This window comes from Balearica regulorum, chromosome 6, assembly GCF_011004875.1.
Source record: "Balearica regulorum gibbericeps isolate bBalReg1 chromosome 6, bBalReg1.pri, whole genome shotgun sequence".
In the NCBI taxonomy this organism is placed as follows: Eukaryota; Metazoa; Chordata; class Aves; order Gruiformes; family Gruidae; genus Balearica; species Balearica regulorum.
The window spans coordinates 13,718,159-13,733,904 of record NC_046189.1 but is presented as its reverse complement, the minus strand read 5'-3'; the positions used below and the strand labels follow the sequence as shown (position 1 = coordinate 13,733,904).

At 37.9% G+C, this 15,746-nt stretch overlaps 1 protein-coding gene across 3 annotated transcripts in view; it reads right to left on the bottom strand.

The window, feature by feature from the left end:
- BMPR2 (bone morphogenetic protein receptor type 2) overlaps positions 1–15,746 on the bottom strand; it is a 111,281-nt gene that overhangs the window by 10,985 nt on the left and 84,550 nt on the right. For all 3 annotated transcript variants that reach the window (XM_075756359.1, XM_075756360.1, XM_075756361.1), the window contains exons 5-11: positions 15,527–15,618; positions 13,227–13,457; positions 9,162–9,276; positions 7,410–7,570; positions 5,481–5,628; positions 4,390–4,526; positions 564–736 (exon numbers count right to left, since the gene is read on the bottom strand). In XM_075756359.1, the coding sequence (XP_075612474.1) occupies positions 564–736; positions 4,390–4,526; positions 5,481–5,628; positions 7,410–7,570; positions 9,162–9,276; positions 13,227–13,457; positions 15,527–15,618 (1,057 nt within the window). The remainder of the gene's footprint in view (positions 1–563; positions 737–4,389; positions 4,527–5,480; positions 5,629–7,409; positions 7,571–9,161; positions 9,277–13,226; positions 13,458–15,526; positions 15,619–15,746) is intronic.

The following is a 15,746-nucleotide window of genomic DNA, read 5'->3' as shown; positions in this document are numbered from 1 at the left end:
CACCAATGCCAGTTCTGCAAATTCTCACTCTCTGGATTATATATAAGCAGCGAATGTACAGCATCTCTCTCACTGGGGTCAGAATAACAATGACTTAAACGATGGCTCTGCAGTTCTTTAACTAAAAAGATACAGGTTTAAGACTTGGTGATTTCCTGAACTCATATTGCCTGCAAATTCAGTTTTTAGAAGAACATTTAAAATCGAAGTTTCACGCATCATTTAGCAAGAGTCCTTAAAGACAATTCATCGTCACTTCGTATCTTTGCAAGCCTGATTGGACAGTTTGCCTAAGTTCAGTTTAAAAGCCCACTCTGTAAGATGTACAGTTGTTTACATAAAAGGTGCCTGAATTCTGGGGACACACAGGAGATCTTAACACCACAAGCAATCGGGATCATGTCATACAATACCCATACGCAGACTAGCTCACATACCACACATCCACTTCATGGGTGCAGACGCCTTAAGCTAGCAGTGTGCTCTAGCTTCCTACCTGGAGTGAGCCGAGCATTGCATTGGGCATTTGCTGCTGACTAAAACCAAATGATTTGTCTTCTTACCGCTCATTTTGCATGGCAGTTGACATAGGGTTGACTGTTGGACTAACTGATTTATTTCTCTCCCAAATCATCATGAGTTCTGCCATCCTCTCCTCAGCACACTGTGCTGTTAGTCGAGCTTCAGCATCTTGATCCCAACAGTCTTCAATTGTTTCTTTAAGTGACCTCACAGCCTGTCAGGAGACAAACAAACCCCCTTTATCTTAAATTATTTTCCCTTTATATTGTGCTCCTAATTTACTGGTTTATGACAGCATTCTGTATGCATGAAAACAGTCACAAGCTGGTGAGAAAGAGAAACAGAAGATACACAATTTTATTCAAAGCTAGTTTACTCTAAAACCAGCAATATGCAGGACTAATATTGCCACAGCTCACACACACCCCCCAACTAGGAAGACAATTATTTAGAAAAGGCTACCATTCACCACTGTCCATACAGCCTTCAGCCAGCCCCCTCTGATGTATGCATGCTCAGCTCACTCTCCCCGCCTTATGAAAGCTGTGTACTAAGGATTGATGATATTCTGGAAATGCTGTCATTGTTATCCTCACGATTCAGCTAACGGTCCCTGCCTTGCTTCCCTACACTGTACACAAATAACACAGCCTTGCTCATTTCATCATACTTTTCTTCTGCTGTTCACTACTGTAACATCCAAATGCCTCAAAAATATCAGCGAATTTGGCTGTGCTATGGGATTATTGCTGCCCTTGTTTTACAGATGGAGAAACAGAAACGGACACGCTTTCCTAGGATCACACTATGGGGTGAATGATGCAGTCAGAATTAGAGCTCAAGACCTCCAAAATGTGCTGCCATATGGTCAGAGACCTGGAGAGGAGACAACTGAAATTATGAGCACTGAACACTTCTGCTTCCACTGCACCCAGAGTACAAAAACCAGGCAGACATTTATTGGCCCCTGCTGCCAATCTACGGTCCATGGATAGGATACGGTTTGCCAGAACATCTCACATCCACTGCCCCAGCGTTAACCTCTCCAGCACCAAGGAACGTGCATAGTCCCAGCTGGGCACTAAGGCATTCAGTGGGCCCCGCTGACTACCTCTGCACGAGAACTGCCTTGTTCACTTCTGGCAGTGAAGGTCAGGACTAGCTCTGCATGCTAGCCAAGAGCTCCTTGCCCACTGAGCGGGCTCCTGGCACCGCTCACAGCAGGCTGCTTAGCGATACAGCTATGGCTGCACAGGTGGGGTGAGCTCCCACACAAGCAAATCTTCTACCTCCCTTCCCGCAGTAGATCAAAGAGGGGCTAAGCAACTGCATCCCTCTTAGCTGAGGGACACGAGTCTAAAAGCACCTTCATGGATGATGACTCTCCCAGAATAAAAAGCCTTCATTTGGCTTTTAGGACTTGATTTAGTCACAATTTAGACGTATCTAAGTCAGTGGACACACTTATCTCCTGTCCTGCCTCTTTGTAGGACTTTCCCCTACAGGTTTTACCAGCAGTAAATTTAACCAGTGTTTAATTTAATAGTTTCTCTTCTAGCAGATTCTTTACTTTCGATGTTTTAAGGATCATGAAAGGAGCACAGCAATGACTGTATAGATAGTTAACAAAACTGAAGTTCTAGAGCTTCACGTTTACCACAGTAATGCATTTTCTATTAATTTCAGGTTCAAAGAGATCTACACTAAAATGCACTATTTAGAAGTTACAGCACTCATAAAAAAGACAGAAGGGACAGAAAATCTGCATTATTCTATAATTCTATTAATATCCTTCAGTCCTGACCCTTGAAATCAAGCTTGGGCCCTGCTTTGGCAAATGAGACAAGAATGCTGCTAACATCTCAACTCAGTTTATAGCCCTTGAATTATTTTATGCACATCATCTCCTCAGCTTGTTGATTTATACTGTGAAAAACAATACTGCTCATCAAGGCCTGTATCATAACGCATGTGTTCAAGAAGCGGACTGAGACTGCATAGGTAATCATAAATTTAGGTTTCCATATCTTTTGAGTGCCTTAATTATGTGACCTAAAAAATAAAACATTGCTTTTTATTTGTATTTCTCAAATGAAAAAGGCAACTATGTTTCTCTAATGGATGAATTTGCATGAAAGTGTTATAAGCAAACATGTCAGCATAGCTTTATATAACGGACAAAAGTCTTTTATCCCATGTATTAGATACAGGAGGTTAGGACCTGGGTCCAGGGTGACGTTGTCTGGAGCTTAGTTTTCTACAAATCTCCCCTGGAGTGCTAGTTCAGATATTATTCTAGACTGGCATAGAGCGGAGTAGGTTGTGTGATACCCATCAGAGAACTACAGATTATTTATTCTTCTTTTCTCTTAAAGCAAAGGTGTAGATCTATCCTTAGAGTTGGACTTATCATCGTTATTATTATTTTCAATTTTTGCAAAAAATTAGTGACAACACAAAGAACGTGTTTGGCAGTTTAAATATGGGGATTGTTACCAGCTCAGTGTCTAATAATGCTGGAGTCTATCAGCTTGTTAGAACATAATTAAAATTTAAAATGGTAGTCTGCAAAACAAACCATACCTCCTTGAGCTGTTTTAGTTATAACCGTCTTAAAAAACAGCAGTCAAGCTTGGTTCTTCTAACACTGCATTTGCCAACATAGCTATAGTTAAAACAGTTGCTGCTTGATTTCCTATATAGTTTGGGCATGGATTTTTTTTTTCCTGCCCCCCCCAAAGACTGACTGGCCAAAACTGTGCAATAAAAGAATCTCTCTCTTAAGCTCTCAACTCAGTTACAACATGTTTTACAACAGTGTTAATACTGGAGGCTATGCTCCTCTCTGAAAATGGTTTCATACATACTTATGAGTACCGGCACAGATGAGGCCTTAGGCCCCCCATTACTTGCACAGTAGCTACATACTTATCAACTAGCAAAGTCTCTGAATATGGAAGGGCATCATTTCAGTAAGGGAATAACTAGAAGTTTCTTTTTAAATAAGAGTCAAATATGGCATTTTCATATTTGCAATCAAGCTATTTTAGTTTAAACAAGTTATCGTGTATCAGGTGGAACCCAGTAACTGTTTGCATTTCATTTTGCTTGTAACAAAAGACAAAGAACCCCCGCTAAGCTAAGGGGATTCGCATTACCTCACCTTTGCTGCAGATGAAAGCAAGCACACAGACTCTTACCAGAGTTCAGCTGACTTGCTGTAACTTGTTGGCCTGCAGCAGCAAGCAAAGCTCTAAGCCATAGCTACACCAATTCAAAACAACAAACAACATTACTATGTTTATAGTCTTGAAAATAAAAATTGCAGATCAAATGAAGCCATATAAAATTTTTAATGTAGTTATAATGGAATGATTGCCAGAAGCTGTAGCCTCTGCAAATTCTGAGGACTATACGACTTCAGAAAAAGTTTATTACGATGTTTATAGATTTTAGTTTTGGAAGAGTATATTTACATTTTTGCCAACTATTTTAGGGTGTTATTAGTTTAACAGATGTTAAAAGGCAGAAAATACCTTTATGTTTCTCATCCAGCATAGAGAGAACGTACTGGCACTTCATGCATAATACTACAGATACCGTCTAACAATTAATGTAACAAGTTACCTTCTGTCTATCACGCTTCAGCATCTGCTAATAATCATAGTATTTTTCCTTAAAAGAAATCTAGCTGTCATGTCAATGGCTTTTTAAAAACTGAATTAAATATTTAAGAAGTCTAGACAGAAGCATCTCCCAATCCTTAAATACTAACAAAAATTTTAAAAAAGAAGGTATTAAAAAAGTGCTTTTAAGCACTGAATACACACTATAGCTGGTTAAATGATTGTTTCTATTCTTTCTCACCAGGCTGTTCTCCTTCCACGCTTCTGGGAATTTTGGTCTTTGCTTCTCTCTAGACACCAAGACTTGCATATCTTCAAAAGTGGGATGGTTTCCGACTTCTGTCTGGAAAGCCATCTGGTACTCTGGCACAGATTCCCCTGTTAGCAAAAGAAAGAAAAAAAAATCACAGACTAAAAGGCAGAACCAGGGCTTTCAGGTGATGAAAGGTAGTATCAAAGTTGCTGTCTATCGAGATGTTCTCCACTTTTCCCCAAAGTCTAACTTCACAAATAAGCTGAATTAACTGCAAATGAATGAAGTGTTGTTCAGCAACCTCTCAAGGGTAGCATCTTCAAACTTTGCTGGTTGAGTGGCACATTCAGAATGTCTTAGAGCCTGAGGATGACACCTAATTTCTGTGAAATGTCGCTGACTGAATATATTCATGTACTTCATTTGGGAGGAAGCCCAGCGAGATTACAAGTTTCTGCACATAAAGTGCAGCTGTGACTACAGAGAGAATGCTGCACGTCAGATTAACTCTATATGCTCCATCTTGGGAAGATGATGGTGGTTGTGACACAATCTCACATGTTAAATTTTAAAAGTCTACTTCCTCTTGTTTTATGTTATAGGTATGGAGGATTTCCCTGAATTTTCAATGTCACTAGCATAAATAAAACTACAACTGATTAAAGGCTACATTAAATCACAGCACTTTCCCACCCATTCTTTCATGAAGAAAGCCTGAAAGACACTTCAGGCACTTTTATCAGTTCTAAGAACTGGAAGTACTGCCTTTGCCATCAGCCCAACTCTCAATGTTTGTAAACTCTGGATAATAATGATAATGCTCATATTGTACTTACCATGAGGCCTGCAAACTGCTTAAACAGGTAATTTAAAGTCTTTCAGCATGAACCACGCTGCACATTCAAATACAGTGTATTGTCCACAATCATCTTGAACGCTAGATGGCACCGACTTAATGGCAAAAAACAACTGAGAAAATTATTTCCCTTCTTCGCTTTAAAAAGCTATGGCTAGGGAGTAGCTTTGGTTGCTGGTACCACTTTCTACTACTTATATTTTTTTCCAGTTCTTTTAGTTACCTGGGAAGAGGTCTGTACATCTCATAAAGATTTCCCAGTAGATAAGGCCTAGCGCATACATATCTACTTGTTTCAAAGCAGATTCACAGTCCCTCAAGTTCACTGCTCCTTCAAGCACTTCTGGGGCCATATAGCGGATCGTACCGACCTAGAAAAACATAAAATCAAAGCTTCAAATCAGGAAGCAATATCCAAATTCAATTTATTATGTAGATTATTTTTTTTTAATACCCTGGTTTGTTTGCAATTTTCTACAGTTAAGGAAAATGCAGTTCTCTTCTAATCAATGTCCACAGCTTCTAGACTCTTATCAGGAGTCCAGTCAAAATAAAATCCTCACCCTACTCCGTTCACTTTTTTGAATGTATCAAAACAAAATAATTTTGTCCCTTACTCAATGTTCTCATATGCAATACGATATAGCAGAAATGTTTCTTTTTCCTGAGATTACTCTGTTAAACACCAAGGTATGTATCATAATGGAAAAGGATGCTGCTGAACAAGCAACTTGTGCTCTTTATTCCTGGACTGTCAGCAAGGCTCTCCCCTACATCTTCCACAGTCATAAGTTATTAACAGCTTTGGAAGATATCTATTCATTTCCGCTAGGAAATATGTTAGATTAGAAAAATCACTCATCAGTACTTGTAGGGCAGTATTTTGTCACAGGACTATTCCATATCCCTGCATTTTAAACAGTGGTTTCCCTGTTTCTTTGTTCAGTAAGGGGAGATCTAAAAAGAGGACCTGTGCACTAGGTATTATTAATGTAGCACTTGCTTTCTAAGGGAAGGTGAGTAGCACTGTGAAACGCACTCTTTGAGTTAAATGTAAAGGTCTTCTGTAAATGCATAGAGACAACAAATATACGAAATGATCAGGGACTCTTGCTCTTTGTTTAACATAGTCTCACTGTATTTCAGTAGCCTCTATTCAGGTGTCAGTGTATTTATGCTTATACAAAAAGAAAACAACAAAAACCCCACTCTCTGCATCACAGCATTATAAAAAAAGAAAAAACTTAAGAAATCAATTTCTTCTTTCTGCCCAGAATTCATTCTAAACCACTCCTAGCAGATGTTTTCCCAATCTGTTCCTTAAATTCATAAAATGATGCAAATTCTATATAGCCTTCCCTAGCAGTCCATTCCAGACCTTGGCTGCCTTCTACAGATTAGAAAGGTTTCTTCGTAACTAACCTAAATTTTCCCTCCCACAATGTAATCCCATCACCTCTTGTCCTATCCACACTGAATGCAAACAGTTTATTCCTTTCTCTTTGTAGCAGCTGTTTACATATTTGAAGAGCTGTCTCTCTCTCTACTTCCCTAAACAACCCTCATTCTTTCATCTTTTTTCCATAAGGAGCTCTTTCAAGCATGCCCTGTTATTTGGTCCATGTCTTTCCACATGCACTTACTCTCCCAGATGTATCCATTTAAAGTCCAGAAAACCACAGATGACACACAGAGAAATGGTTATAAGATGTAGAATGCAGTATGTCACCATTTTGGAAAATTTAACACCAAAACCACCAAAGAATGTTTGGTCTTCAGTTAATACTTGCAGTACAAGACTGAAGGGACCTGTACCACATCATTGCAAACAACATGGCAACCAAACCTACCTTGCGTCTTCTTGTACCTCACACAGAAAACTTCAGCCTCCAGGGCTGCAAATCTATCACCTTTCAAAATGGTGAATATTTTCAAGTATTTAAAAAAATATTTTTGAGTATTTTGAGATTAAAACCAGTGTGTTCCTGTCAAGGTTTCCCCCAGTTCTCACCCATATTGCAACAATTCCCCCTGACAGGAATTGTACCACCTCAACATTCACCTTGTAACAACAGAAACAACTATTTCCCAGTGTTACTTCCGTATTAATTTGTCTTCCTTTATACACTGGTTTATCTCCATTTGTACTTACCTCACTTATGGCTGCATTATCTTCCTCACCTGGGCGTACCAGTCTGTTTCCAGTTAACTTCATGGAGAGTCCAAAATCGCTAATTACACATGTTCCATCATTCTTTACCAGTACATTGCGGCTGTTCAAGTCACGATGGGATATTGCAGGTTTGTAATGGTCTATTTGGACATATGGAAGTGCTTGTTATTATTTGAGCAGTTCTACTGTTTGGCAAAATGAGAGAACCTCATTATGTCTGCTCAGCTATTATAAACAGAAAATCAGCTTATCTTTCAGAAAGCTAACATTTTTGCACCTTTATGATGAGCTCCACAGTATACTGTCTATAGAAAACTGACTGGCGTTCAGAGTTTCACTGTATCTATACAATATATTAGGCTACTGCTATATACAGTTTTAGTGCTTGCCAATAAGCTTCTTTCCAAGGGATATTTCAGCATGATTTTGGCAGGGGAGACATCGTGTACTTAAGCACAGACCTGCTGCCACAGCCCTGACAGCCATTCCAAATGCTCTCATATCCTCACTCCTGTGTCAAATACAGCACCAACTATTTATGTTATGATTGGGATTGGCCCCTATTCAGAAGATATGTAGACAATATTATTCCAGAGAGTCTGAACATGTTCATCTTGCGAGGGAGCTAATCTTTTCCAAAGAATTATCTCAGTTGTTCCTAGTTTATATGCAATTTATTTTGTTAGTAAAGCAGCCAGCACTACAGAACCGGTTTTATTGTGGAATTTACTCTACTCCATGAGTTCCTTCCCAGACCAGCCTACGGCTGTCTCTTCTTTATGATGGAAGGTTTACACAGTTTCCGGCTGCTAATGGACACACCTATCTGCACATGCTGAAATAATGAAGGTGATAGCTGCAGTTTCAATGGCACATAGGAATACTGATTTAGGTATTTTAGCCTTGCACTTTTAACAGCATCTTCAGTTGTCATTCTTTGCTAGAGTTGATGCTTAACATTTGAGATTTGGAATTTTAATCCAAACATTAGCACCTTAATATAGAATTAATGATACCATCCTTTTATTTACTACGAAAAAGCTAATGCTTCAGTGCCAGGCCCTATTCTGCAGCCTGATACATCAGAATATCTGCTTTATAATCATGATACTTCAGCTGCTGAAATGCTGGCTGAAGCGCACAAGCAGAGATACAAATATATAAATCAGTATGCTGTCACATGCAGTGCTCTAATAAAACACAGAAAGTCCAGCAGTATCATTTGTAGACAGTGAAGACAAGACTCACACCCTTAGACAAAAAACAAGAGATACGATAAATAAAACTACAGTGGAGTTAAAAGATTTAATTGTTTCTCTTTATGTATACAGTTCACACACAAACTAAAAATTGCTTTGGTGATTTGTGTCTGAACTGCAAAAACAAACAGAACACCCCATCTGTTTGCTCTCTGCTAGACAGACATCCAGCGCTTCAGGTCTTCAGTAATCTGTTGCCATGGTACAGCAGCGCTGCACAACTCTGCCTCCTCCTCTTGCCTTTCTCTGGGGCTCCACTGGCTCTTACTCCATGTTGTCGTACAAGCGTCACAGACACAGCCCCCAACATGGGATTGGAAGGAAAGAGCATATCAGAAGTTCTGAGTAATCTTTATTTGCATTCATCATTTCCTACTCACCATACTGTCACAGAGAAAAAAGAAAGGCAAGAATCCACTACCTGATATAAGTAAGAGTATCTTGAAGCTCTTGGCATCCCTTTTGGCCTTACCTCCTCGAGGTAGCTCCGTGTGCAGATACGCCAAGCCCCTAGTTATAGAGTGTGCCAAACGACAAGAGCTCACCCAGTCGCTTGTGTGGAGACTCAAATATTTGCACAAAGAACCCTAAAGAAAAAGAAGAAAAAAATTAAAATGATTGTCCAGTTTAATAACTCAAAATCTTTAGGAGAGTCCGTTTTATCCATTGCTCATGAAAGGTGTAATCCTCAGCTGCTCCTGTGTTTATCCAGATGTTCTAAAACATAAGATTAGACCAAAGCTTCATTAATTTCTAGTCCTGCCATTTGGTTTACCTGAAGCAATGGAACAGAAAATTTCCCACAAAATAACAGGGATTGCCATTTAGGACTAATTAATTATAAAACAAAAGCAAAGCATGCACTTGATTTATTCTTCTGAAAGTCTTGTTGAACAACAGAAGAAGAAAGGCAACTGCAGACATAACAGCCTGGGTTACTAAACAGTGGTCTTTAAACCACTAGCACTTACAGAAGAATACTCAACATTTCTCACTGGCATCTCCTCCGCTATAATCTATTTATGTATCAAAACAAAAAAACCCCCAAAGGCAATTCAGAATAGGAGCAAGTCCACACACACTGAAGAAACAGGAAAAAAGAATGTCATGTTCCCCTTTTCTTGAAATAGAAGTTAAATATGAAAAGTGGGGATTTTTTAGTGATTTGTGGTGGAATTTCCAAGAAAACCAGAAAGAAGGGTGTTGACTATGATACTGAGATATTCCAGAAACTGGGACTGCTATCTGAAACAGGAGCCAGATCCTGCAAACTAGGGCACCTTTGAGCAGTTTTTATGCACATAGTCCCCAATGACCATATACTCAGTTTAAACAAACCAAATCCCTGTGCATGAAGAACAAGTCGTCCAGTTACCTCTGTGTACATATTACAATATATTTATGACTACAAAAGTACCCTTGTTTTGCCTATTTAAATCTGTAATCTTAAAGATGCACCAATGATTTAACATCTTATCATAGCCACAACTAAAAACACTGTATTGCAAAATTAGTTATGTAACATTTGGTTCAAAAAAATCTGGTATGGGCCATGTGAGTCCATTTGCAGTCGACATTCAGGTATGTTAACACATGCACAGTTCAGATGGAGGCACACAGATATCAGAATTTAAAATGACCGAAGCATTAGACTTTTTTTTTAATCCAATGCTAAAACTAAAACCAAGTTCTTGATACTTCTTAATGGAATTACGAAAATCTTACAGCTTTTCAGACTTAGCCTGTGCAGAGCAAGGAACCCATAAATAGATAACCTCCTCGGTGAAAACCCAGACCAAATGTCACTCGTACAGGTTTACAAATGCATTTTTCCATTGTTTAAAATGTTATATGAACTTCAAATAGATTTTGATAAGAAAGAAAAAGAATCCACCTAGAAATGAGTTAAAGAATTTTACATTTTTTTCTTATTGTTTAAAGCTTTTTAAGAAATACAAACACTCTTATTAGCCTCCAACTGCCAGCAACTTGGGTTCAGTAACAGATTTCCTTGGCTTAGTGGGTCGGGATTCCAGCCCGTTCTAACAGAGGCCACAGGACTGTTGTCATGGTGTGACTGGGAAACACTCACTGTGTAAAGATTTCAAACCAACTTCATGATCCTTCTGCAGCAGAGCTTTTATGGGCTGTGCTTTTATGCTTTTAGGGAAGTTCAATATAAATGACAACCAGGAGAAGTTTTAGTCAAGATTTAGAGAGATGTGTATTTCTAATTAAGATTATTCTTGTCAGAGTCATGAGTTACATGTTAAATTGAGGATATTTGTTCTGATTATAACTTTTGATAAAATTGATAGTTCTGTTTTAACAGTAGTAAGATTCTACAATATGTCCTAGAACAATTTTTCTATTGTTCTGAAAAGACTTGAATGTCTGGCTACTGGGGGGACAATTCTGTGGCTATTACATATTTCCTACTATGTCATCCCTTGCAACTTACTCACTGCTTATTCACCTACCACACCTCAGAGTACCATCAGAACAGCATGTTGATTGATAAATACAAGTTTCCTTTTATTACTCGCTCACCTACTTTTTTTGGTCCGAAGGCATGTTTGGATAATAACACAACTTGGGTCAAACCTATCTGTCTGTCTTACCTTCACCGTGGCAACATCAAGAACAATTTTCTGCATGAAAATGTTCTGGTTTGTGTGTTCCGATTTCCAAGAAAGAAGTATTTTGAGGGAGAATGATGTTTCAAATGGGGAGCATTTCACCTGCACATCTTGTATGGGTTACTCCTGATTGAAATAAAATTTATGGCTCCAGTCTGAACAGTCCAATTCGCTTTTAGTAGGGCCACCACAGCAGGCTTCCTTCTCTGTTGTTAGCTCCACATACAGCAGAACATCTGCTCACTGAATTAAGGATTATGCTGTGCATTGATTACACCTGCTGTGCACTTTTTCCAATGACTTCCAAACCACCAGTGGATTGATTTTAGACTAATCTTGCTGTTCTTCATACCATATTGAGAAAGAATCTGATAATATGATGTCATAAGCCTCATTTGTGCATTTACTCAGATTGTTAACAGATCCTGTTTATATAAGCAACAAGACACAATTTTCAATCAAATTACATTTCAGCTGAAAATCCTTTCATTCAAGAAAACAGCAAAACCAGATCACCTGTTAAGACAGTTACGCTCTGCCCTCCCAGGAGCAGAATACTCACTGGATTTCACTTAACTCAATTAATTGAAAATAAGCCTGCCCTGCCAGAGCTTTGCCACTGTCCATCTGGTAAGGGCACGACTGAGTTTTTTCTATGGTTGTTTCTAGTCTTTGCAATCTCTTCTTAGATGCCCATTTCTTAGAAGCTGACGTGATCAAGTGTGTTCTCACTTAAAAGTTTCAGTTAAGATACTCTTCATATATTTGTGAAGTGCTATGTTGCCTTAAATTTGCATATATATTTAGTTATGTACATGTATGCATTTAACTTTCAACACAAGCATATACGTAGAGCCTAAATCATCCTAAGAGAGGCCATCATTCCCGCTATTTATTACTGTTGTTTCTTTTTGCTACTTGAATAAGCAGCTTTTGTCCTACTGTCTCCATAACAAATCAGGCTTCAGCCATCACCTGTACACACTGGAGGAAATATGAGTTTGCTTACTTGAGACCAAAAAGCTCATTGAAAAAAAAGTTAACGGAACAATTAAAGTTCTTCCTATATATAACCAAAAAACCACCAAGATAAACTGTGAAACATGATTTTTGTTGTTTTTATATATATAAAAAAACCCCATATACATTACATTTTATTTTTTTCATGAAAGCAATTCACATTTACGCTGTACCTTTTCAAAACTTTTGTTTCTATGCGTGCGTACACACACACACAGAGCATTAGGAACTCAAATCAACGAATTTGAGGGATGTAAGCATTCAGCTAGCTAAAAAAGATTTGAAGATATGGTACTGGAAAGTAAGGCTGCCTTCTTAAGATTTGTCCTACATCATCAATACATGGTACAGCAAAATGAATACGGTATGCCACAGAAGGCTTTAAAGAAGATAATAGGATAAAAGGCCAACATGATTTATAGTACCACAAACTAGATTGACAACAATATTATGTTTCATTGTAAAAACTCCACCATTTACAGCTATAGAGTGAGTTCGTAACTACCATAACAGAGATATAATGTCTTAGTATTAAGAAGTTTAAAATTCATTAAATTATTTTTAAGTAAAAACAACTCTTTAAATTCTGTCCTTGAATATTGCACAGTTGACTAAAAAAACCTGCACCATAACCAAGACCAAATACCACAGCTAAGAATTTGTAAGACAACATTTGGTAGCACTAACTGGGAAATCTTAAAGGGCATTACAGTAAACCACACTAATGTTCATTAAAATTGTAATTTATATAGATTATTTTTGCATTACTGTGCAAGAAGCAGCAATGAAAAACACTGACAAGTACTAAAGTACATCCTATTTATGTGGCTATTCTTAGGAATCAAAACCAATCTGATTGATTTCTTTGAAGTACTTACATTGGGGTAATATTCCATCACCAATAAATATTCCATACGGCCATCTGCAGTGAATCTCTCATCCCCCACAATGAAGCGGGCAATGTTGTCATGTTCCATCAGTGGAATCCTGTAAATGTTCCTCTCATTGACAAAGTTCTGACGATTAGCAAAAGAAAATACTTTCACAGCAACTGGACGTTCGTCTAGGGAGCCTTTATACACTGCTCCGTATCGCCCCCGGCCAATCAACTGCAAAAAAAATTCAATAATTAGTTCACTAAATAATAAATGAAGACAAAATCAAGACAATAATAATAAATAATAATAAAAACAAATAATAATAAATAATAAAGACAAAATCAAGACAAAATGAAGACAAAGTTTTCACTCGACAAAGACTGTATGCCAACTTTTATACTGACTTACACTATAAAAAATAGTGAATATAGCAAATATTTTGTATTGAAAATTAGAGTTAGAATGCTGTCATAAAAGTTATTGGAGCTGGAAACCTCAGCATAGGACAACTTAGATCTTACTAAATTGATCTATAGTCTGAATACCCAGTAAATAAATCATAGTCTATTCAGCAGTTTTATATACAGAATCAATAAAATACAAGTGTTTTGTGCTTATTAAACTTTTGCCTCCTAAACTTTTATAGCTTTTATGTGATCAATTTTAATTAACTCCAGAGATCACAGACATTAAGCTAAACATTGCAGGTTTAGGATAGCTTTATAAGCTGTACCTTTTAGGTTAGTAACAACAATATATGCATTTGTAGTGCAAAATAGATACCAAAAAGAGGTCAACAGGCTTTAACAGAAAGGAATAATTAATTCCTTACTACCTGTGAATCTTTATTTTAGCCTCCACTATGTTAAACAGTCTTCACAGAATGGCCTTTGCCATCTCCATGGCAACTGAAGAAAGATGCAATTTCTGCTCTAAACCAAAATGTAGGACCACCGTCAGGAAGAGTCAGTTTCTAAAGCTCAAAATATTCTAAGTACAGAAGAATATAAACACCTATTTAATTCAAATAATTTTCAGGAAGACCTAGACATGAGGCTGTAGGGATTTAATGGGCAAGTATCTTTTTACTTTTTAAATACTTAGAAATGGAGGAGAGATTACAAAAGTAATGCTTCTAAAGAATATAAAAATTGTCTAACAGGAAAGTTTTCAACAATAAAGTGTCCTTTAACAGACAGACTTTCCGTTTCTCAGTCCTTCCATGTTAGTGGATTGCAAAGCGGCAGTGAGTTACTTCAAGGTACAAACCCGGAATGTATTCTACCCACAGAGATGTGAAAAGGTTAAGACAATTTGTTTTGCAACACCCTATGACTGAGGGTGAGGAGTCAGCTCCTTAGGATTTAAGAAAGAGGACAGAAGACTCCATGGCAGATCTCTCCACCAGCAAAGTCATTGCTTTTTCCAAGACTGCATATCACTATGAGTAATTTCATCTGGGGCTTTGCACACTTCTACAATACACATCCTTATACTCTTGTAAACTCCGCCTCAAGTACTTTTTGTTGGCAGAAGGCACCCAAACTTCTTTGTTGATTAGTCTGCTGACACCATTAGCCCAGACCACACTGCATGTCTGCAGTTTACATGTCTAGGTGTGATTTCTAATGGGCAAAAAGAACAAAAGTATCACATTCTGAATCTCTCCCAGTCATTCTACTGATTTATTTCTGGCTAAAAGCTTTTTAAAATTCCCTAAGTTCTATTAAGCATACCAACTGAAAGCATAACATTTTGCAATTTTCTGATGATACATCTAATACCAAGCTGAGTAGAAAGTTCTGGTTGGCCTCTAGTTGCCATGGAGATGGAGAGTACCCCACTGTGAAGAATGGCTATACATAAATGCACCACTACTGAAATATACTGCCCTATCTGCAGTAAATTCAATATTCCAATTGTGTTACTAAAGCATTTCAAATGACTACGGTAGGATACTGTACTAGGAGCGAGCAGTCGAGCAAAAAGATGGATTTTTTGATGCAATACTGAAATACAGCACATAGCAATTTGCCCCGTTGCCTCCTAGTGTTTAGTATTTTCTTCTCAAGGTAGAACATCTTCTAGCTAATACCAACAATATTACTAACAAAGCCAGACAAAATGTGTGGTAGCTTTTTTTTTTTCCTTCCTTTCTCCTTTTCATTTCATTTCTTCTTTAAACTGTGATTTAGAAGAAAACAGCACAGATACATTTATTTCAACTATACCTAGGAGGTGATAACACAAGTGTTACATTGAATAAAACTGAAGATTAAGAAACCGAGTCGAACATTTACCTCCAACAACTTCAGATTATCCAGATCCAGTGAGGGCTCCGATGCTGCTGCCTCCATCATGTTCATACTGTGCAAACCTTGTTTACGATCTCCTATGGAAAGAGGTGGGGAAGGAATCAGACAGTTTCCTTTTTTTGCCATGCTACCAGTGAAAACAATACAACTTACCTGGGACTTGGCAGAAATACATATTGTAGGCAAGGACATAACAAGTAAAAAG